The sequence below is a fragment of the Myxocyprinus asiaticus genome, chromosome 25 (genome assembly GCF_019703515.2).
Source record: "Myxocyprinus asiaticus isolate MX2 ecotype Aquarium Trade chromosome 25, UBuf_Myxa_2, whole genome shotgun sequence".
Lineage (NCBI taxonomy): Eukaryota > Metazoa > Chordata > Actinopteri > Cypriniformes > Catostomidae > Myxocyprinus > Myxocyprinus asiaticus.
The window spans coordinates 13,812,709-13,828,686 of NC_059368.1; the positions used below are offsets into that span (position 1 = coordinate 13,812,709).

At 38.1% G+C, this 15,978-nt stretch overlaps 1 protein-coding gene across 5 annotated transcripts in view; it reads right to left on the reverse strand.

The window, feature by feature from the left end:
* LOC127415955 (myomegalin-like) overlaps nt 1-15,978 on the reverse strand; it is a 101,963-nt gene that overhangs the window by 31,062 nt on the left and 54,923 nt on the right. For 3 of the 5 annotated variants that reach the window (XM_051655008.1, XM_051655009.1, XM_051655007.1), the window contains 12 exons: nt 15,507-15,583; nt 13,444-13,564; nt 12,254-12,411; nt 11,969-12,125; nt 10,636-10,689; nt 3,934-4,071; nt 3,616-3,735; nt 1,941-2,033; nt 1,326-1,694; nt 1,105-1,209; nt 669-806; nt 357-536 (listed from right to left, as the gene is read on the reverse strand). In XM_051655008.1, the coding sequence (XP_051510968.1) occupies nt 357-536; nt 669-806; nt 1,105-1,209; nt 1,326-1,694; nt 1,941-2,033; nt 3,616-3,735; nt 3,934-4,071; nt 10,636-10,689; nt 11,969-12,125; nt 12,254-12,411; nt 13,444-13,564; nt 15,507-15,583 (1,710 nt within the window). Of the gene's footprint in view, nt 1-356; nt 537-668; nt 807-1,104; nt 1,210-1,325; nt 1,695-1,940; nt 2,034-3,615; nt 3,736-3,933; nt 4,072-6,308; nt 8,202-10,635; nt 10,690-11,968; nt 12,126-12,253; nt 12,412-13,443; nt 13,565-15,506; nt 15,584-15,978 lie in introns of those variants that run through there. The other 2 variants (XM_051655006.1, XM_051655005.1) reach the window with 1 other exon arrangement.

A 15,978-nucleotide genomic window follows, 5' to 3' on the forward strand; every position in this document is an offset into this window, starting at 1 on the left:
GTACTTAAATATTTATATTTTTTCACACCAAAAGTGATCGTATTGCTTTAGAAGACACTCATTTAACCACTGGAGTCAAATCGATGACATTTATGCTGACTGTCTGTGATATTTGGAGCTTCAAAAGATAAATCTCCATTCACTTGCATTTTAAGGACCTACTGAGCTTAGATATTTTTCTATTTTTCTTCAAATGTGTTCTGGTGAAGAAAGAAAGTCATACGCACCTGAGATATCATGAGGGTGAGTAAACAATAAGAGAATTTTCATTTCTGGGTGAACTATCCCTTTAAGTGTTTTTGGGGCAACAATATTATAAGAAATCAATACACAACATACAAGAAATCTGTGTTTACCTCAGCCTCTTTGGTGTGTGTACGGAGTAACGCCTGCAGCTGGCTGATCACAGTGTCTCTTTCTCGCAGACTACGTGTGTGTGACTCCTCTCTTTCACGCTGAACAAACTGAGCACTGCACCAGGCCTCACGTACCTGCTCCAGCTCTAAACCTTTACCACGCAGAAGCAACTCCAGACTCTGAAAATACACACGCAAAAATATGTCATCCAAAGAATCATAGCTTTGCTATTCACAATAATATTTTAAAATAATAATTTTAGCATAAGTCTCTAAGCGTATGTATTTTAAGCATATAAGTGACATCATTACCGTGATGGTTTCCTTGTTATTGGACAACACACTGCAGAGTTTCTCCAAGTCTCTCTCTTTTTCTCTCAGCACCAGCTGCAGTTTAAGCACCTCGTCTTCTTTCTGTTCCATGCACACAAACTTCTCATCTATCGCTCTCTGAGAAAGAGAGAGAACAATCTATCATTAAACAGTTCTGTATATTTTATAAATGCGTTGTGTGTGTGTGTGTGTGTGTGTGTGTGTGTGTGTGTGTGTGTGTGTGTGTACATACTTGTGACAAATTTGTTCCCCCAAAAAATTATCTAAAACAGACAAAACCTCCCTTTGAAGACAATCGGGATTGGAAAATTGGAAAAGCAATTTATGATTACAGCAAATAAGTTTAAAAAACAAGTCTATGGCATGTTCCCCTTGGATAGCCCAGGAAACATTTCTATGTGTCTGTGTTTATTACCTCTAGTGCTCTATTTCTTTCCTGAATGCGTTGTTTTAGCTTGTGGATGAGACTGTCTCTATTCCCGGTTGGCTCCCTCTGGCCATCCACCAGTTCACTGTAGTCCTGATCAAAGAGGAAAGAGTACTTCAGAGATTAATATCCTTACTGTAAATCTGTAAATTACTGCACCAGCATAATCTGATATAATCAGTGTCTTCTTAAGTGTCTCTGTGTTTTACTTGTATCAGGTGCTCTTTGTTCTCTAGTGAGGTCTTCAGCTCTCGGATGGTCCTCTCTCGTTCTTCGACCTCTTTCTCTCTCCTTCTCCCTTCACCTGTATATTTTTCCTCCATTTGCTGCAACTCAATGCGAGCCTTCTGCAGAGCAGCCAGCAGATCCTGGTTGTGTCTTGCTGCCTCCTGCCAGTGCTGCAGGGCTCCCTGCAGATCAGCTTGGAGACGCTGGTTCGAGCGGGCCAGGTCATCTTCTCGTCTCTGGCCCTGTTGCCGTGCTCTTTGAAGGCCTTGTATCTCTAGCTGGGCTGTAAACAGAGACCCATGGAGGTCCAACAGATCGGTCTGCAAACGACTAGGAGCCACTCCAGACATCTGCACCAAAAGCAAGAAGAAAAACGGTAAGGCCAGCAGGAGAGAGAACCAGACAAAATTAATTAAAAGGGTTTATCTGAACAATTCTTTAGTGACTATAAAAAAAAAACTGTAAACAAAGCAATGAGATTTCAATAAAAAATAAGACTAAAACTAGCAAAACATATTACTTTCAACTGAACCAATCTGAAACTAAAATGACACTGTGAAAGAGTGTGATGTTCATCAGCATTCGTGATTTTCCACCTGCTGCTGCTGAAGCTGGTAATGGTTGTTCTGTTGCTTCAGAGATTGCAAAAGCTCCTTCTGTTCCTCAATGAGCCGATGGAGATCAGTGATCTAACATGAACAATGAACATGATTCTCATTAACATTTCAATCTCTGCTTTACAAAATTAAGCTTATTGTTATTGTCCTAACAATAAATAATTTCCAATGAAAATGGACTGAATCTCTTGAACACATGACAGGCCCAAATTTTAGGAGAGCCACTATGAAAGATAAACACAAGATTAAAAAAAATAAAAAATTATAATATGACAAATTGATGGGGGAAAAAGGTTGAAGGTATGTTGAACTTCTAAAACATTTTTGCACTTGTGTTTTTGCAATTCTAAACAACAGACCTCACATTTTACACATTATGATAGAACATTACAAATGAATATTTTGCATATTTGACATGCTTTGTCAGATTTAATTTATTTTGGTAGGTGTTTCTTCATATTACACAGAAACATTGATTATAAACTTCATACAACACTATAAATATACATATTTAATTATAAAAAACCATCTGCTTTTTCATATCAGTGTTTTCATGCACATGACTGATATGCCGATGGTTTTAATTTGGTCAAAATTTGGCCAATAAATATCAGTGGCCGACACATCGGTGCATCCCTACAATTAAGTTTTCAAGAGAGGGCCTGGGTAGCTCAGTGAGTATTGACGCTGACTACCACCCCTGGAGTCGTGAGTTCGAATCCAGGGCATGCTGAATGACTCCAGCCAGGTCACCTAAGCAACAAAATTGGCCCGGTTGCTAGGGAGGGTAGAGTCACATGGGACTACATCCTTGTAGTCGCTATAATGTGTGGTTCTCGCTCTCGGTGGGGCGCGTGGTGAGTTGCGTGTGGATGCTGCAGAGAATAGCATGGGCCTCCACACACGCCACGTCTCCGCGGTAACGTGCCCAACAAGCCACGTGATAAGATGCGTGGATTGACGGTCTCAGACGCAGAGGCAACTGAGATTCGTCCTCTGCCACCCGGATTGAGGCGGATCACTACGCCACCACGAGGACTTAGAGCGCATTGGGAATTGGACATTCCAAAATTGGGGAGAAAAGGGGAGAAAAAAAAGCTTTCAAGAAAAGTTCACCCAAAAATGGAAATTCTGATGAGATTTGAGAGCTTAGGCAAAGGGCAAGATTTTCAGCGAATAGTGACTTAAATATAAGTGGGTTCCTTCCACAAAGTTTTCGCATGGCTTCATAAGACTTGCAATATTCTTCTGAGTTTTATGGACTACTTATGGTAAACTTTTTGTGTTATACTGAAGAAAGAAAGTAATCCAGATTTGGAATTACATGAGTGTGAGTAAATGTTGACCAAATTTTAATTTTGTGATTTTTAGAGCGTTTTGCAATATTAATGTTAACGATTATTCGATTAATTGATTGTTAATTTCCACGATGATTGTTTATGAAAATGTCTTAAAATTGACATCCATAGCGCAAAGTACTTAGAGTGATCTTTAGTTGAAGAATGACCATTTTTTCAACGATAGCTATAAGGTATATAGTTATCTTCCTTTTCCCATACATGTTTTTACAATCCAAATGCCAAGCATTGTCTCTCAAATCTGTGAGGAATGCCTATTTTCCCCTCACCAATTTTAGCTTTAGGGGCGGACGTACCTCACAGTCTTTAGTGTTGAGTGAGTCACTCAAGGTCTGTATTGTTCTCTCTTGACCACATGCTGCTTCTCTGACTGAACGTAGTTCACTTTCCATTTCCCCGAGCCTCTGCTGTAGCTTCTGTGCACACAGACACACACAGACCAATAAATGATCAGTGCCTCCTGAGACATGAAAACACCATGGCAACACAAAAAGCAAACAAGAGTGCACAAGGATAACATTAGAATAAATTAATAGATCCTAGGACCCTGATAAAACACAAACCCAGTGATTCATCTTGCACAATGGAGGTTAATGAAAGTAGTCTGGCAGTACCTTATTGTTGGCTTCGCTCTCTCTTATCTTGGCCTGTAGAGACTGGACCTGCTGTTGGGCCTTCTGCAGCTCGCTCACACATTGACCTGCTGCATTCTCATACTGCACCAGCTGAGACTGCTGCTCCTGGATCAAACTCTGAAACACAAAGAGATCAATATACAAGCATTTTAAGAATGTGTAGATCTCTTAAAAGTTAAAGTCCTGTCATCATTTATTCACCATCATGCTGTTCCAAACCTATGACTTTCTTTATTTGTTGGAAAAAAATTAGATGTTTGACAGAATGTTATCTTTACATACAATGAAAGTAAATGGTGACTGAGGCTGAGATTCTGCTCCTTGTGTGTTCCTTTTAAAGAAAGTAATTCAGGTTTGGAACAACATGAGCATGAGTACATAATGCAAGAGGACCCACACAGTGCTGATCAAACAGTTATAACCATAGCCTCGCTCTACAACTTCCTCAGGAAGTCATATTTTTCCCTGGTGGTGTGTTGTTCATTTCCTTGTTTTTCATTTTCACTCAGTATCACTTCTCTCTGATGTGTCCCCATTATTCAGCAATCTTTGTGCCTTTTGTTTTCAGTGCAGCCATTATACTGTCAATAGAGACTTAACTGAGTTTAGTAACAAAAATGCATATATCACAATAGCAGCAGTTACATCAGACAGAGTATAATGTTTCTAATCCAGCCCTGTCTATATTAACATAAAGTGATTACAAGGTTGTGCATAGTACAATGCTGCTGACTGTGACCACAAAAAATCAGATTACTAATCCTGTCTGTTGCTCACACAATAAGGGTTCACCTTTTGATTGGTCAGATTGAACATAAGAATTGCTATTATACTGCCAACAAGTGGTCTGAAAAACAAATAACACTCTATATTTGTGTTACATACAGTAAGTATTCATTAGGCAGCAAGGGAAGCAAGGGAATAAGGATCCTTATGGAATTGGTCTGTAGCAAGAATTACTGTTGCTCACAACAACGGTTGCTATGAAAGAGTTGCTAAGATGATGATGGGTATCCTAGTAATGAAAAGTGATGAAAGGCTGAAGAGCTCTGGGAGGAAAACTGATGAGACTTAAGAGACTTCTTTATCTAGCTTCTTTAATTTTCTCCCCATTTATTCCTCTTTTGTATCTCTTCATACAGTGGTATCAACCTTTTTCACTTCAAGGCCCCCAAATGTCCCAGACCATTTCTGAAGGCCACCATCCCCCAGAAACTAAGAGTGTCAATGGAATAAAATGCTTAACCACAATTAATTTGGATTTGTATGATTTCAAGAACTGTCAATGTATATGTTATAAGCCTGTTTCAGGCTTTTTCAACTGGCAGCCCGCAGGCCAAATCTAGCCCGTTTGAAATTTTCAGTGGCCAGCCTGAGGCTGTCAGTTGTCTTAGGGCCTGTTCACACCAAATGCCCATTATGTCTGTTTGCACTATTTTTCGATTGTTTTCCTATGTAAACTTGCACTAGACAGACGTTGTGCCAAGTCTCAATGTTTTTGCATTTTACAGGAGCGCTGCGTTTTATAGACACTTTCAGAGGTTGTACTACAAATAATCATTAGCCGTCATTTTGACTAAATGGGAATATTAAAGAACTAAAATCATGGATGACTGACAAGCGTGAGTTCGGAGAAACAGAAAAGTTTGATTCATTAAATTGGTCAAGAAATTTGATTAAAAAGTCAAAAGTTTAAATCATTGCATCTATAACAAACTTCACTGTTATCAAACAATACATTTTTTCGTATCAGTCTGATGTACTCTCTCTGTTATGGACCAATTTGAAAGCACCTTCTAGTTTATTTTATTTTTCTTCATAAATTCATGCTATTTGGAAATATTTCTCATGATAACAAAAATTAAAGCTATAAACACAGATGTTTTATTTATATAGAAAACAATTTTTATAAGCCTACTCCATAATGATATCTGTAAAAAAAAGAAGGTTTTCGTTAACAAAATATTCTGTCTTGGCCCGCGTGCCCCGAAGATTTTTTTTATTTGGTCCACTTGTCAATGAAGTTGAATAGCATTGGTCTACATTGTGATTTTAGCTGTTTTAGCCATTTTCAGCATTTCAGATAGATTTTGTTCATTTAAATCATTAAAAAGTCATCTCGTGGCCCCCTTGGAAGTTTGCTGAGACCCCTAGTGGGCCACTGCCCCTGGTTGAGAACCACCATCTTAGTATATTATGAACAAACTGACAGAAATGTAAAAGTTCAAATTTTGTTTAAACAACCATATGCACTCATTATTTCTTTATTCTGATCACATTTCATTCCTTCCACGCTTCAGATGCGGCACACATGTCCAAGGGATGAAGGCTTTGCAGAAATCTTCTCTGTGTACCTTTTGAATGCCCAATGGCCTGCACTGCACGTAATCATCCAGCCACAGGTCCTCCATTTCTGCCAACTCATGTTGCAGATCCTGTTGAAAGTGGGGAAGGATGGGACACTCCGTCCCTGTGGAAGGCACTTGTAACAGATTATAAGGACCTTCTATGGGTGTAGTGTTAGGTTTGATGGGCACCGGAATCCGACTACCTCGGGGGCTCTGGATGGGGCGATATTCAAAGTTTCTAAGTAGACTAAGGGCCAACTCTAGTCCACACACAGAGCCTTGTCTGGAGGTGCTGCCAGAGAGGGACTCAGGTCTCCTGGTAGAAGTTGGTTCCTCATCTGCCTCTGTGTGTGTGATGTTAGGATTGACTTTTGGGCAAGACTCTAGGGTCACATCTACAGCAGTGTCCAATGACTCCACAGATGAGGCGGGACTCACACTGGTGTGCTCTGCATCACTTGGATGTCGAGTCTGGTTGTTCTCAGCAGGCTCAGATTCTAGGGGTTGAGCAGATGGGACGGACTCCTCTGCACTGCCCTGAACACTACTGGAGTACCGTGTAGAAGGACCACAGGAGGTGCTCCGGCCCACTTTTCTGGGAACCTTGCATACCGCTTCATAATCTGAATCTGTCACTCGCAACGCAGCACAAACTCTGCACTTCCTGGGACGGGAGCCAGAACTGGTATCTGCTGCTGCATGGCACTGATGGTGGTGGTGGTGAACAGGGTATTGAACCTGCTCTGGAGTGCTTTGCTCAGCCCAGGATTCATATACTGAGTACGTCAGGTCTTCCTGCAGTAGAGCGCTGTATTTAGCCTCAGCCAAGCCAGAAAAGTCCACTCCTGGAGAGTCTGCGGCATTGCAGTCCACTCCCGTGACGACCCCAAAGTCATCAGCATTGTTTTTACGGTAGAGTCCACCGATGCACTGTCTGAGCCTATCTTTCTCCAACAGGAGCTTCTGCATCCGTTCAACGGAAAGCGCCTCTACCCTGGCGATCACAGTGTCGAAGCGGTACATGCGGTCCAGCATGAAGGCACACTTGCTGCAGGCAAACTCTCCCCGACCATCTCGGATCATCTCCTTGCCCAAGGCATAGGACAGTAGCACCTGCAGACTCAGCTTGGCAGTTGGGTGGAAGATCCATCGCCGTTGGTTACCACACAGCTCCCTTGCACAGATACGACACACGTCCTTCATCTTCGAGTCCAACATCATTTATCTTCAATTGAATAATATCTACAGTAGTTTGTGCCAAGATATCAGGGGTAGGCTATGCTGACGTTAGAAGCCCAGAGAGTGAAAATAATGTCATGCCATTTGAAGTTCTCACATTTCTATCCTTGTTTAGGGCCAAGGATGATGTTTGGGAAGAAAAAAGTTTTTGGATAGAAAATTTTTTTATTATTCAATTTCAAATCAGTTTGTTTATCATAGATGAGCTTTGATTCATTCCAGTCAATATTGCACTTAAAAGTTGTTCAATTGGCCTTATTCTCGTCCTTCAAGTAGTTTTTCTATAGATCACGTTGCTGGAAGTAAATCTCGGTGTCTCCACCCATTCAAATAGATCGATGACTAAATGTTCTCTCCTCCATGGAAATAAGGACGCGTGTTTTGTCCTTCACTCGTGCTCCAGATTATGTTTCATTCGCTCTTCTCTGAAGACGCCGACATGACAGGACCGCTGTGACATCATTTAAAACCCACTGCCCGACTCCAGCTCAAAAACAGAGTGTCATTTTAAAATAACCAACGTAACCCGCACTCAACGCTTTATACAAGAAAATAATGTCATATTCTATCATTACAGGTTTATCAATGATTTTTGTCTAGCCGGGTTTCAAATGAACAGCCGTACGGAGCAACGATGTGGCAAGAGCGAGGTAAGGAAGAAAATGGCGCATACCACTTTCAGGACAAAGAGGGGCGTCGAAGATCTGTGTTTCTACCATATATATCAGATGTTTCTACACTCATTTTAACAATTCAGTAACGACGAAACGGCTGGTAACGTGTGAATACGTAAATAAATTAGGAACATCTACCATTCAAATCCTTGATTTATTGTACATTGCATGTATATGTTTTTTATTTAATTTTCCAAACACCCCTCGATGTATAACAATGGTCTCGGTCGAAAACAGGGCAACAAGCCAAGCCAAACTGACACTACATTAGACTTCCATTTTTATCACAGAGAGAGAAACATGTCTGTCATATGAAGTGATTTTGGTTTTCAAATGTCATTGTATTTATTTATTTATTTATTTATATCCATTATAACACATTAACAAGTGTCCATATATTGCAGTGGTTCAATGATTGTAAATGACACTACACAGTGACAGCAGTCATGTTTGTCACTTGACTGTTTTGCAAAGTTTAAAATAGCCACATTTGTAGTCGTCAACCACACAGCATCCTTGTGGATAGACTTATATTGAGACAGAATAATCTCAGTAACACTTTAAAATAAGGATCTATTCCTTTTAACACTTGTTAACAACATTAGTTAAAATGAACTAACAATGAACAACACTTTTATAGCATTTAATAATCTTGGTTTCGACATATTCAAACACATTTTTAAAATGAAAAGGTGTATATGTTAGCATTAGTTAATGCACTATGAACTAACAATGAACAATTCTATTTTTTATTAACTAACATTAATAAATATTAATAAATACTATCTATCTATCTATCTATCTATATATATATATATATATATATTAGTTCACGATACCGAATTCATTACTAATGATAACAAATGTAACCTCATTATAAAGTGCTAGCATAATCTATTATTTATTTTAACTGACGCAATTGATGATAGAAAAAAAACCCTGAATGATGTAAAATGTTTTCTGGGGATATCTGCACATTCTGGTGGTCTGTTTAGTGTCCCTGTTTGTCATAGGAATGTCTTTAGAATGTAGACAAAGGAGACAGAACACCATAACAGCACCGCAACACAAACCACCCTTAATCAAAAACCTATTTATCCTAATCAGGCAAATGCAGCATTATCTCATTGTTTATGTCAAACAGTGACAGAGATGGCAAGGGGTTGTCGAGAGCTACAGTAAAGTTAAAGGGATAGTTCACCCAAAAATGAAAATTATTTAATAATTTACTCACCCTCATGCCATGCCAGATGTGTATGAGTTTCTTGTACAGAACACAAACTAAGATTTTTAGAAGAATGTCTCATCTCTGTTGGCCCTTACAATGCAAGTGAATAATGACCAGACCTTTGAAGCCCCAAATATCACATAAAGGCAGTATAAAAATAATCCATAAGAATTCAGTGGTTAAATCCATATCTTCAGAAGCATTATGATAGTGTGGATGAGAAACAGAACAATATTTAAGTATTTAAGTCCTTTTTTTACTATAAATCTCCACTTTTACTTTCACTTTCAGAATATCAAGAAAGTGAAAGTACAAGTTAAGATTTATAGTAAAAAAAAGGACTTAAATAATTATCTGTTTCTCACCCACACCAAACAACTGGTGTCTTATGGATTACTTTTATGTTTCCTTTATGTGCTTTTTGGAGCATCAAAGTTCAGACCACCATTCACTTGCATTGTTTGGACCTACAGAGCTGAGATTTCTTCTAAAAATCTTTGTTTGTGTTCTGCAAAGGAAAGAAAGTCATACACATCTGGGATGGCATGAGGGTGAGTAAATGATAAGATCATTTTAATTTTGAGGTGAACTATCCCTTTAACTTAATGGGTTTTCATTGTTATGCTGTTTACATTACCAGTGTGATGTAAAATGTAAAACTTTGAAGTTTTTTTTAATTATCATTATTTGATTTTATTAAAAATTACTCAATTCAATTTGATGGAATTTTATGAAATTGAAATGCATAAATCTTTAAAATATTTTTTGAGTAATAAAACCAAAGAAATGTTTTGGATTATGTGTTGGCATTTTTATGCAAAGTTCTTTAAATAACTAACTCTTTAAATTTTAGTTGTTGTAAATGTGTGCTTGTGTGTAGTAATTGCAATCTGTGTCATGGCTTGCTATGACTGTATACTGCCACTAGATGACTCTATCAGCGCACTGGTGATATTGGCTACTTGGGCACAACAGAACAAACAATATTGCTGATTCACTAACACACTCTTTATAGTAATATAATAAAGTTTTAGCACGTTAAGAACATGTGATAAATAATTTATGATAATAATATAATTTATAAAAACAATAATACTTTATAAATTATATGCAAATACTTTGATAAAGGATTAATTTGAGATAAAAACAATATGAGAAGAAAAATATATATTACTAGTTTGTAATTACATACTTGCATATCCTGCTCTGTGCTGCTTTTTCCATATGCCAGTTCTTCTCTTAGGGTCTAAAAAATACAGGGAGAAAATTGTTCAGCCCACTGCTTTAAAAGTTAAGCTGTGTCACACAATCTGAAAACTAATATAAACCTGCATATTTTTTCTATTTATTTGTGTGTCAGTTTGCATGTTTGGCTAAATTTGACTGTTTTTTTTTTTGTTTTTTTTTTTTTGTTTATACAGTGTTTAACAGGCATATCTACGCAGATGGCTGTAACTGAATTTCATATGTCTCAGTTTGCATATCTATCTAAGTTAAGGTTACATAAATCTATCCATTTATGTGAATAATTACAACACTGTAAATATACTAATCTGGGGAAAACAGTGAATCACTCTGCATGTGCCATGGTGGCACTGACCTATTTACAATGGTACGTATGTGTGTGTGTGTGTGTGTGTGTTTATAAATACAGTCAGATATCTGAACCCATTTTCTCATTTGGGGGTTGAATAAAGCCTGAAGGCCAAAGTGACCTAGTTAGCTGCTGGCCTTTGGCCAAACAGCCTAAGTTACAGTAGAGCCAGATCTCATCTGCACCTATAACACAATCCTAGATACTACTCATTTTGATCTTCACCAGCTCATAAATCAGAGGCATTGATTTAGTGAGGGTCATGAGGGCAAGGTCCCTACCAACATGTGAGGGCTATTAAACAGACACCACCAATAGTTTTGAATGTTTATAAAATAAAAAGCATGGCATCATGAATGTTACAACCAAACTCTTTAATTATTTTATTTTGAAGTCTATGATTTACACTTTATGATCTAAGAAAGTATCTATATTTCTGATTGCCCTAACAACCCTAAATCTGAATGATTAGTACAATGATCAGTCTAAATGACTGATGATCTACGTCAGGGCCGTAACCATCACAGATATAGAGAGGGACACGTTTCCCCCAATATTCAGATTGGTGGTTAATAAACAGGCTATTTTAAATGGCAAATTCTTAAACTTGTACATTTGGTCCTCCCCAGTTCTAAACATTTGATTACATCCTTGATCTAGGTCATAAATAATGTCCCAAGTAATGACTGGCGCTATTACTTCTGAATAGACACTATCATATCTATTCTTAGTACAATATATAAAATGCATGTGTATGTATGTGAGTTCTAGTTTGTGTGCTGTATGCCTTAAAAGCACTTTGGTTTGACACATAATGCTGCTGCAGGGTGGACATAGATTTAGGTAGGTTACCAATTGTACAGATGTATGTGCAGTGGTGTATTGTAGGTATTGTAGTATACAGTGGCAGTTGAAAGTCTTGTATAGCTACCTGTACATGCTTTTCATTCTGTTGGAGGGAAAAGTTCAGGCTCTGCACTTGTTCTTCCAGCTGAGTTACTTTTGCATTAAGGACGTCCCTATCTGCACTTAAACCAGCTGCCTCTTGCTCTCTCCTGCATAAGCATTCATTCAGTTCTTCTATCAGCCTGGTAGAAAGAATGAGAGAGGGAAGGTGATTATTGATTATTATGGTCAACATAACTCAGAAACCTTGCTCAAAGCATTAGCATGTTGTAATTAGATATGTGAATGCCTTTCTGATTTAACTGCTTACCTGTCTTTCTTAGCCAGAACTTCTTGCTGTGCCTTGGCGGACAAGCTCTCATCTCCGTCCTGCATCTCCATCATCCTCTCTAGAGCCAAACAGCGCTGGGACTCTGAGTAAGCCAGGGAAGCCATTTTTTCTGCTTCACTCCTTGCCAGCTCAGCCTCCTGAGTAATAGAATGTAATAAATAAATCTTTGTTTTAGTGAAAAAAAATAAAAAAATCACAATATAAGATCTTAAATTGACATTTATGCATTTAGCAGACACTTTTATCCAAAGTGATTTACATTGCATACAAGATCCATGTTTTTTTTAAAAAAATTTTAATCAGTTTATGTGTTCCCTGGGAATCAAACCCATGATATTGGTGTTGCTAGTGTCATGCTCTACCAGTTGAGCTACAGGAACAATTCTCATTGCCATTTGAATAATAAAATCATGGATCAGGTAGTCAATTTATAAAATGCAACAGTCTGGTTCCGGAAGTAAAAATCCCATTCATTTTCTCTAAAGGCAAATTGATTTTTAACAATAAATTATAAACCTTTAAAGACTGACCTGTGCTTACGAGGGTGTTAACCTATGGTTCATGCTTCTGTTGAAATCAACAATCTGTGATATTTAAACTTCCTTTTTGAAAAATAGTGTTTAATAGTGCAATTTCTGGCGAAGAACTACATTACCCATGATCCAGCAGAGAAAGATCCACCAATCAGAGAATCGCGGCCAACAAAGTTTGGCAAATGAGCTCAGCAGCAACTGCACAATTTCATGGGCAGAATGACGTCATTGAGTCAGTCTCCCTACGCTCTCAAACTACTTACTATATATATTTGTTCATATTTGAATATTTTATCTTAATACTTTGTCAATAGTTTTATATTTTTCTGTCACTTTATTAATTTGATTACATCATTCGCAATGCTTTATGGGATTGTAGTTCATTTCCTCATGAAAGAAGCTAAGAACGCAGTCTTGCACCTTTAATTTTCAAATAATTTTTTGCTTCAAATCAAAGTGTGTAATGTTGTGATTTACCTCATAGCTGATTGTTTGGTTCATGGCTTAGAACTTTTTTGTGAAGTATTCTATGAAATCCATATGGAAAAATGAATGGAAAAAATACTTCCAGAACCAAGACGGCTTTAAAAGTGGACGGGCACTGTTGCACTCCATTTTAAAAACTTAAGAGTGCACCTCCTGCAAAAGCTGGATCTTGGTCTCCAGGATCTCTTGCATGTGTTTGACCTTCTGCTGTCTTTCCTCACATTGATGTTGCACCACATCATTCTGACTGGTTAGACTCTCTGCTGTGCTTCTGTGAAGGGACAGATTAAAAACAAAATTGGTTTAGTGAACAATTCGGAATGAACATCCCTTCCATGAGCTTCCCTGTTACCTTACACCTGACTTTTTTAAGCTCTCTAGGTACATGGCTCAGGCTGAATTCTTCCTTGGATGAGCACAGAGGGTAAAACAATCGATAATAGATACCTGCAGACCTTTGAAATACACAAAACCTCTATAGGTTTTCACAAGCATATAATTCACAACCTTAAATTTAGTGAGGGTCATGTCAGCTCTCCTCAAAGTCAATGATTTAGACTCCAGAAAATACCTTAATTTCTGATTGTTCTAGGTAGGACAATGATTATTCTGAATGATTAATTGATTGGTTTAAATAGCTTATATAGCTTATACTGTCTAAGTATAGTTTACAGTCAAAGTTTATACCAAAATAAACATAACACTTTATGCAAAACTTAAATAATGATAAGAAGCCCTCGAGAGGAAGAAGAAATCATGTTTTTGGGTAGATATTATCAAGCAGAGCAACCATAGTTGACTGAGATTTATTAGTATCCTTTGGGGGAAAAATCAAATGAGAAATTACTGCTATACTGCTAGATTTATTTCATGTGTTGTTCCTGAGCATATTCATACTTTCCAGACTCTGTAAAAAGAGTTTCATTTCATTTTTCAATTCCCAGAAGAGCTTTCATGTATTAAAGAAAAAGAAGATGTAAAAATCTATGCTCTCCTACGTTATGGGATGTGTTTCATAGTTCTTTGTGTGTGCGAGGGGTGTTGCTCTGACACTTTAAGTATTCTTGAGCATCTGTGAGAGCCTTGCACTCAACTAAATGCTGTAGAACTGAAGAGTGGCCCTCCTGAGGGCCTCCTAAAGGCTTCTCCAGACCCTATGCTCCATTGCCACAGAGCTGTTTTTAAAAGTGACGATTGCTGTGGCTCTGACCCTGCTGTAAGTGTTTGATCCAGAGCAAACAGCACCTCTGGGTTTTGGACTGTACCTTGCCAGGACATCCAAGAACTATTGTCCCAGTTAGTGTTAGTAATCACAGCCCACAGATGTAATTTAGTTCAAGAGGTAATATCATTGGATTCTGTTCAGTTTTTGTCCCTAGAGAATTATTTCTGAGGCTTATAGGAAAGCAGAGAAGAGAAATTGTGAGGGGAATTTTGCTTGGCTGCTAAGATTCAGTTAACCAGCAGACACATCATCAGAGCTTTGTGATGGAAATGACAAATAGCAACCAGGGCTTTAACAGAATAATGATGTCACCTGAATAATAGCATAAGCGATGGGAGTCTCATTTATAGGTGATCCATTTCTAATCCAAGTCAAATGAATCCTACAGTAAATTTAAACACATTCCTGACACACTTGCACCCAACCGGATAAGAAAAGGCAAAGCTTCAGTCATCAAGCAAGGAACTCAAACCTGTAGTTGAGTGGGACATTGAGTGTGTAGAGATAATAACATTTTTCTGGTGTTTTATAGCCAGTTGTGTGTGCAACTAAGAATGTACACTCCCTCGTTCAGCAAAAAACTAAAAACAAAACAGGTGCTCATTTCAAAGGGCATCATAGCAACTTCACCAGCTGCCCAATGGTCTGGTCTTTTGCATTTGACAGGTCATATAGATTACTGTGACATGCCTGTTGCCTATGAGAAGCAGTTATGCAGATAGTAGAGGCCATTGGGCCAGCATTCTGAGTGTCTGAGAGGTGAACAAGAGCAAGTATCACTAGACTGAAAAGGAGATTTGGCTCCACAGTCAATGCTCTATATCCCATCAGGACATAACGACTAAGTATTATTATTGTATGTTTTGTTCTTATAGCTGTATAGCTGTACAACTCTTATTGCAACAGACATGAAGAATGTGTCAACAGTAAAGAGTAGACAGAATATAGTTTATAAAGAGGGAATAGATTTGTGGTGCTTGATACTTACAGGGCCGTGTCAAGCTGCTCCTGTTTTTCCTGGAGTTCTTGTTTCAAACTCTCCACTTCAACTTTCAGCTCAATGTTCTAAAAAACAGTTATGTAAAAGTAATTGAATCACATTTTACTGTTTTCTTCCATCTAAACTGGCATTATATTGCAAGATCTGGAGAACAAATATGTTTTGGTGTGCTTTTGTTTCTTTAAACATGTGGATGAAAATGTGATTTTCAAAATGCATGAAGAGTTGGGAGAAACAAATGTCCCCTCAAGGATAGTAAAACCTGAAATTACCTACATGAGGAAAACAGCTTATTAAAAATCCTTAATAATGTCTTATTATGCTAAAAAGACCAGCTTAGCTTGCATGCAATTCAATGCTGGTCTGCTTGGTTAGTGCTGGTTTGGTGCTAGTGAAGCTGGCTGACCAGTCTTTCTGATAATGCTGATTAAGCTAGTTTACAGTTTTTCTTAATATATTT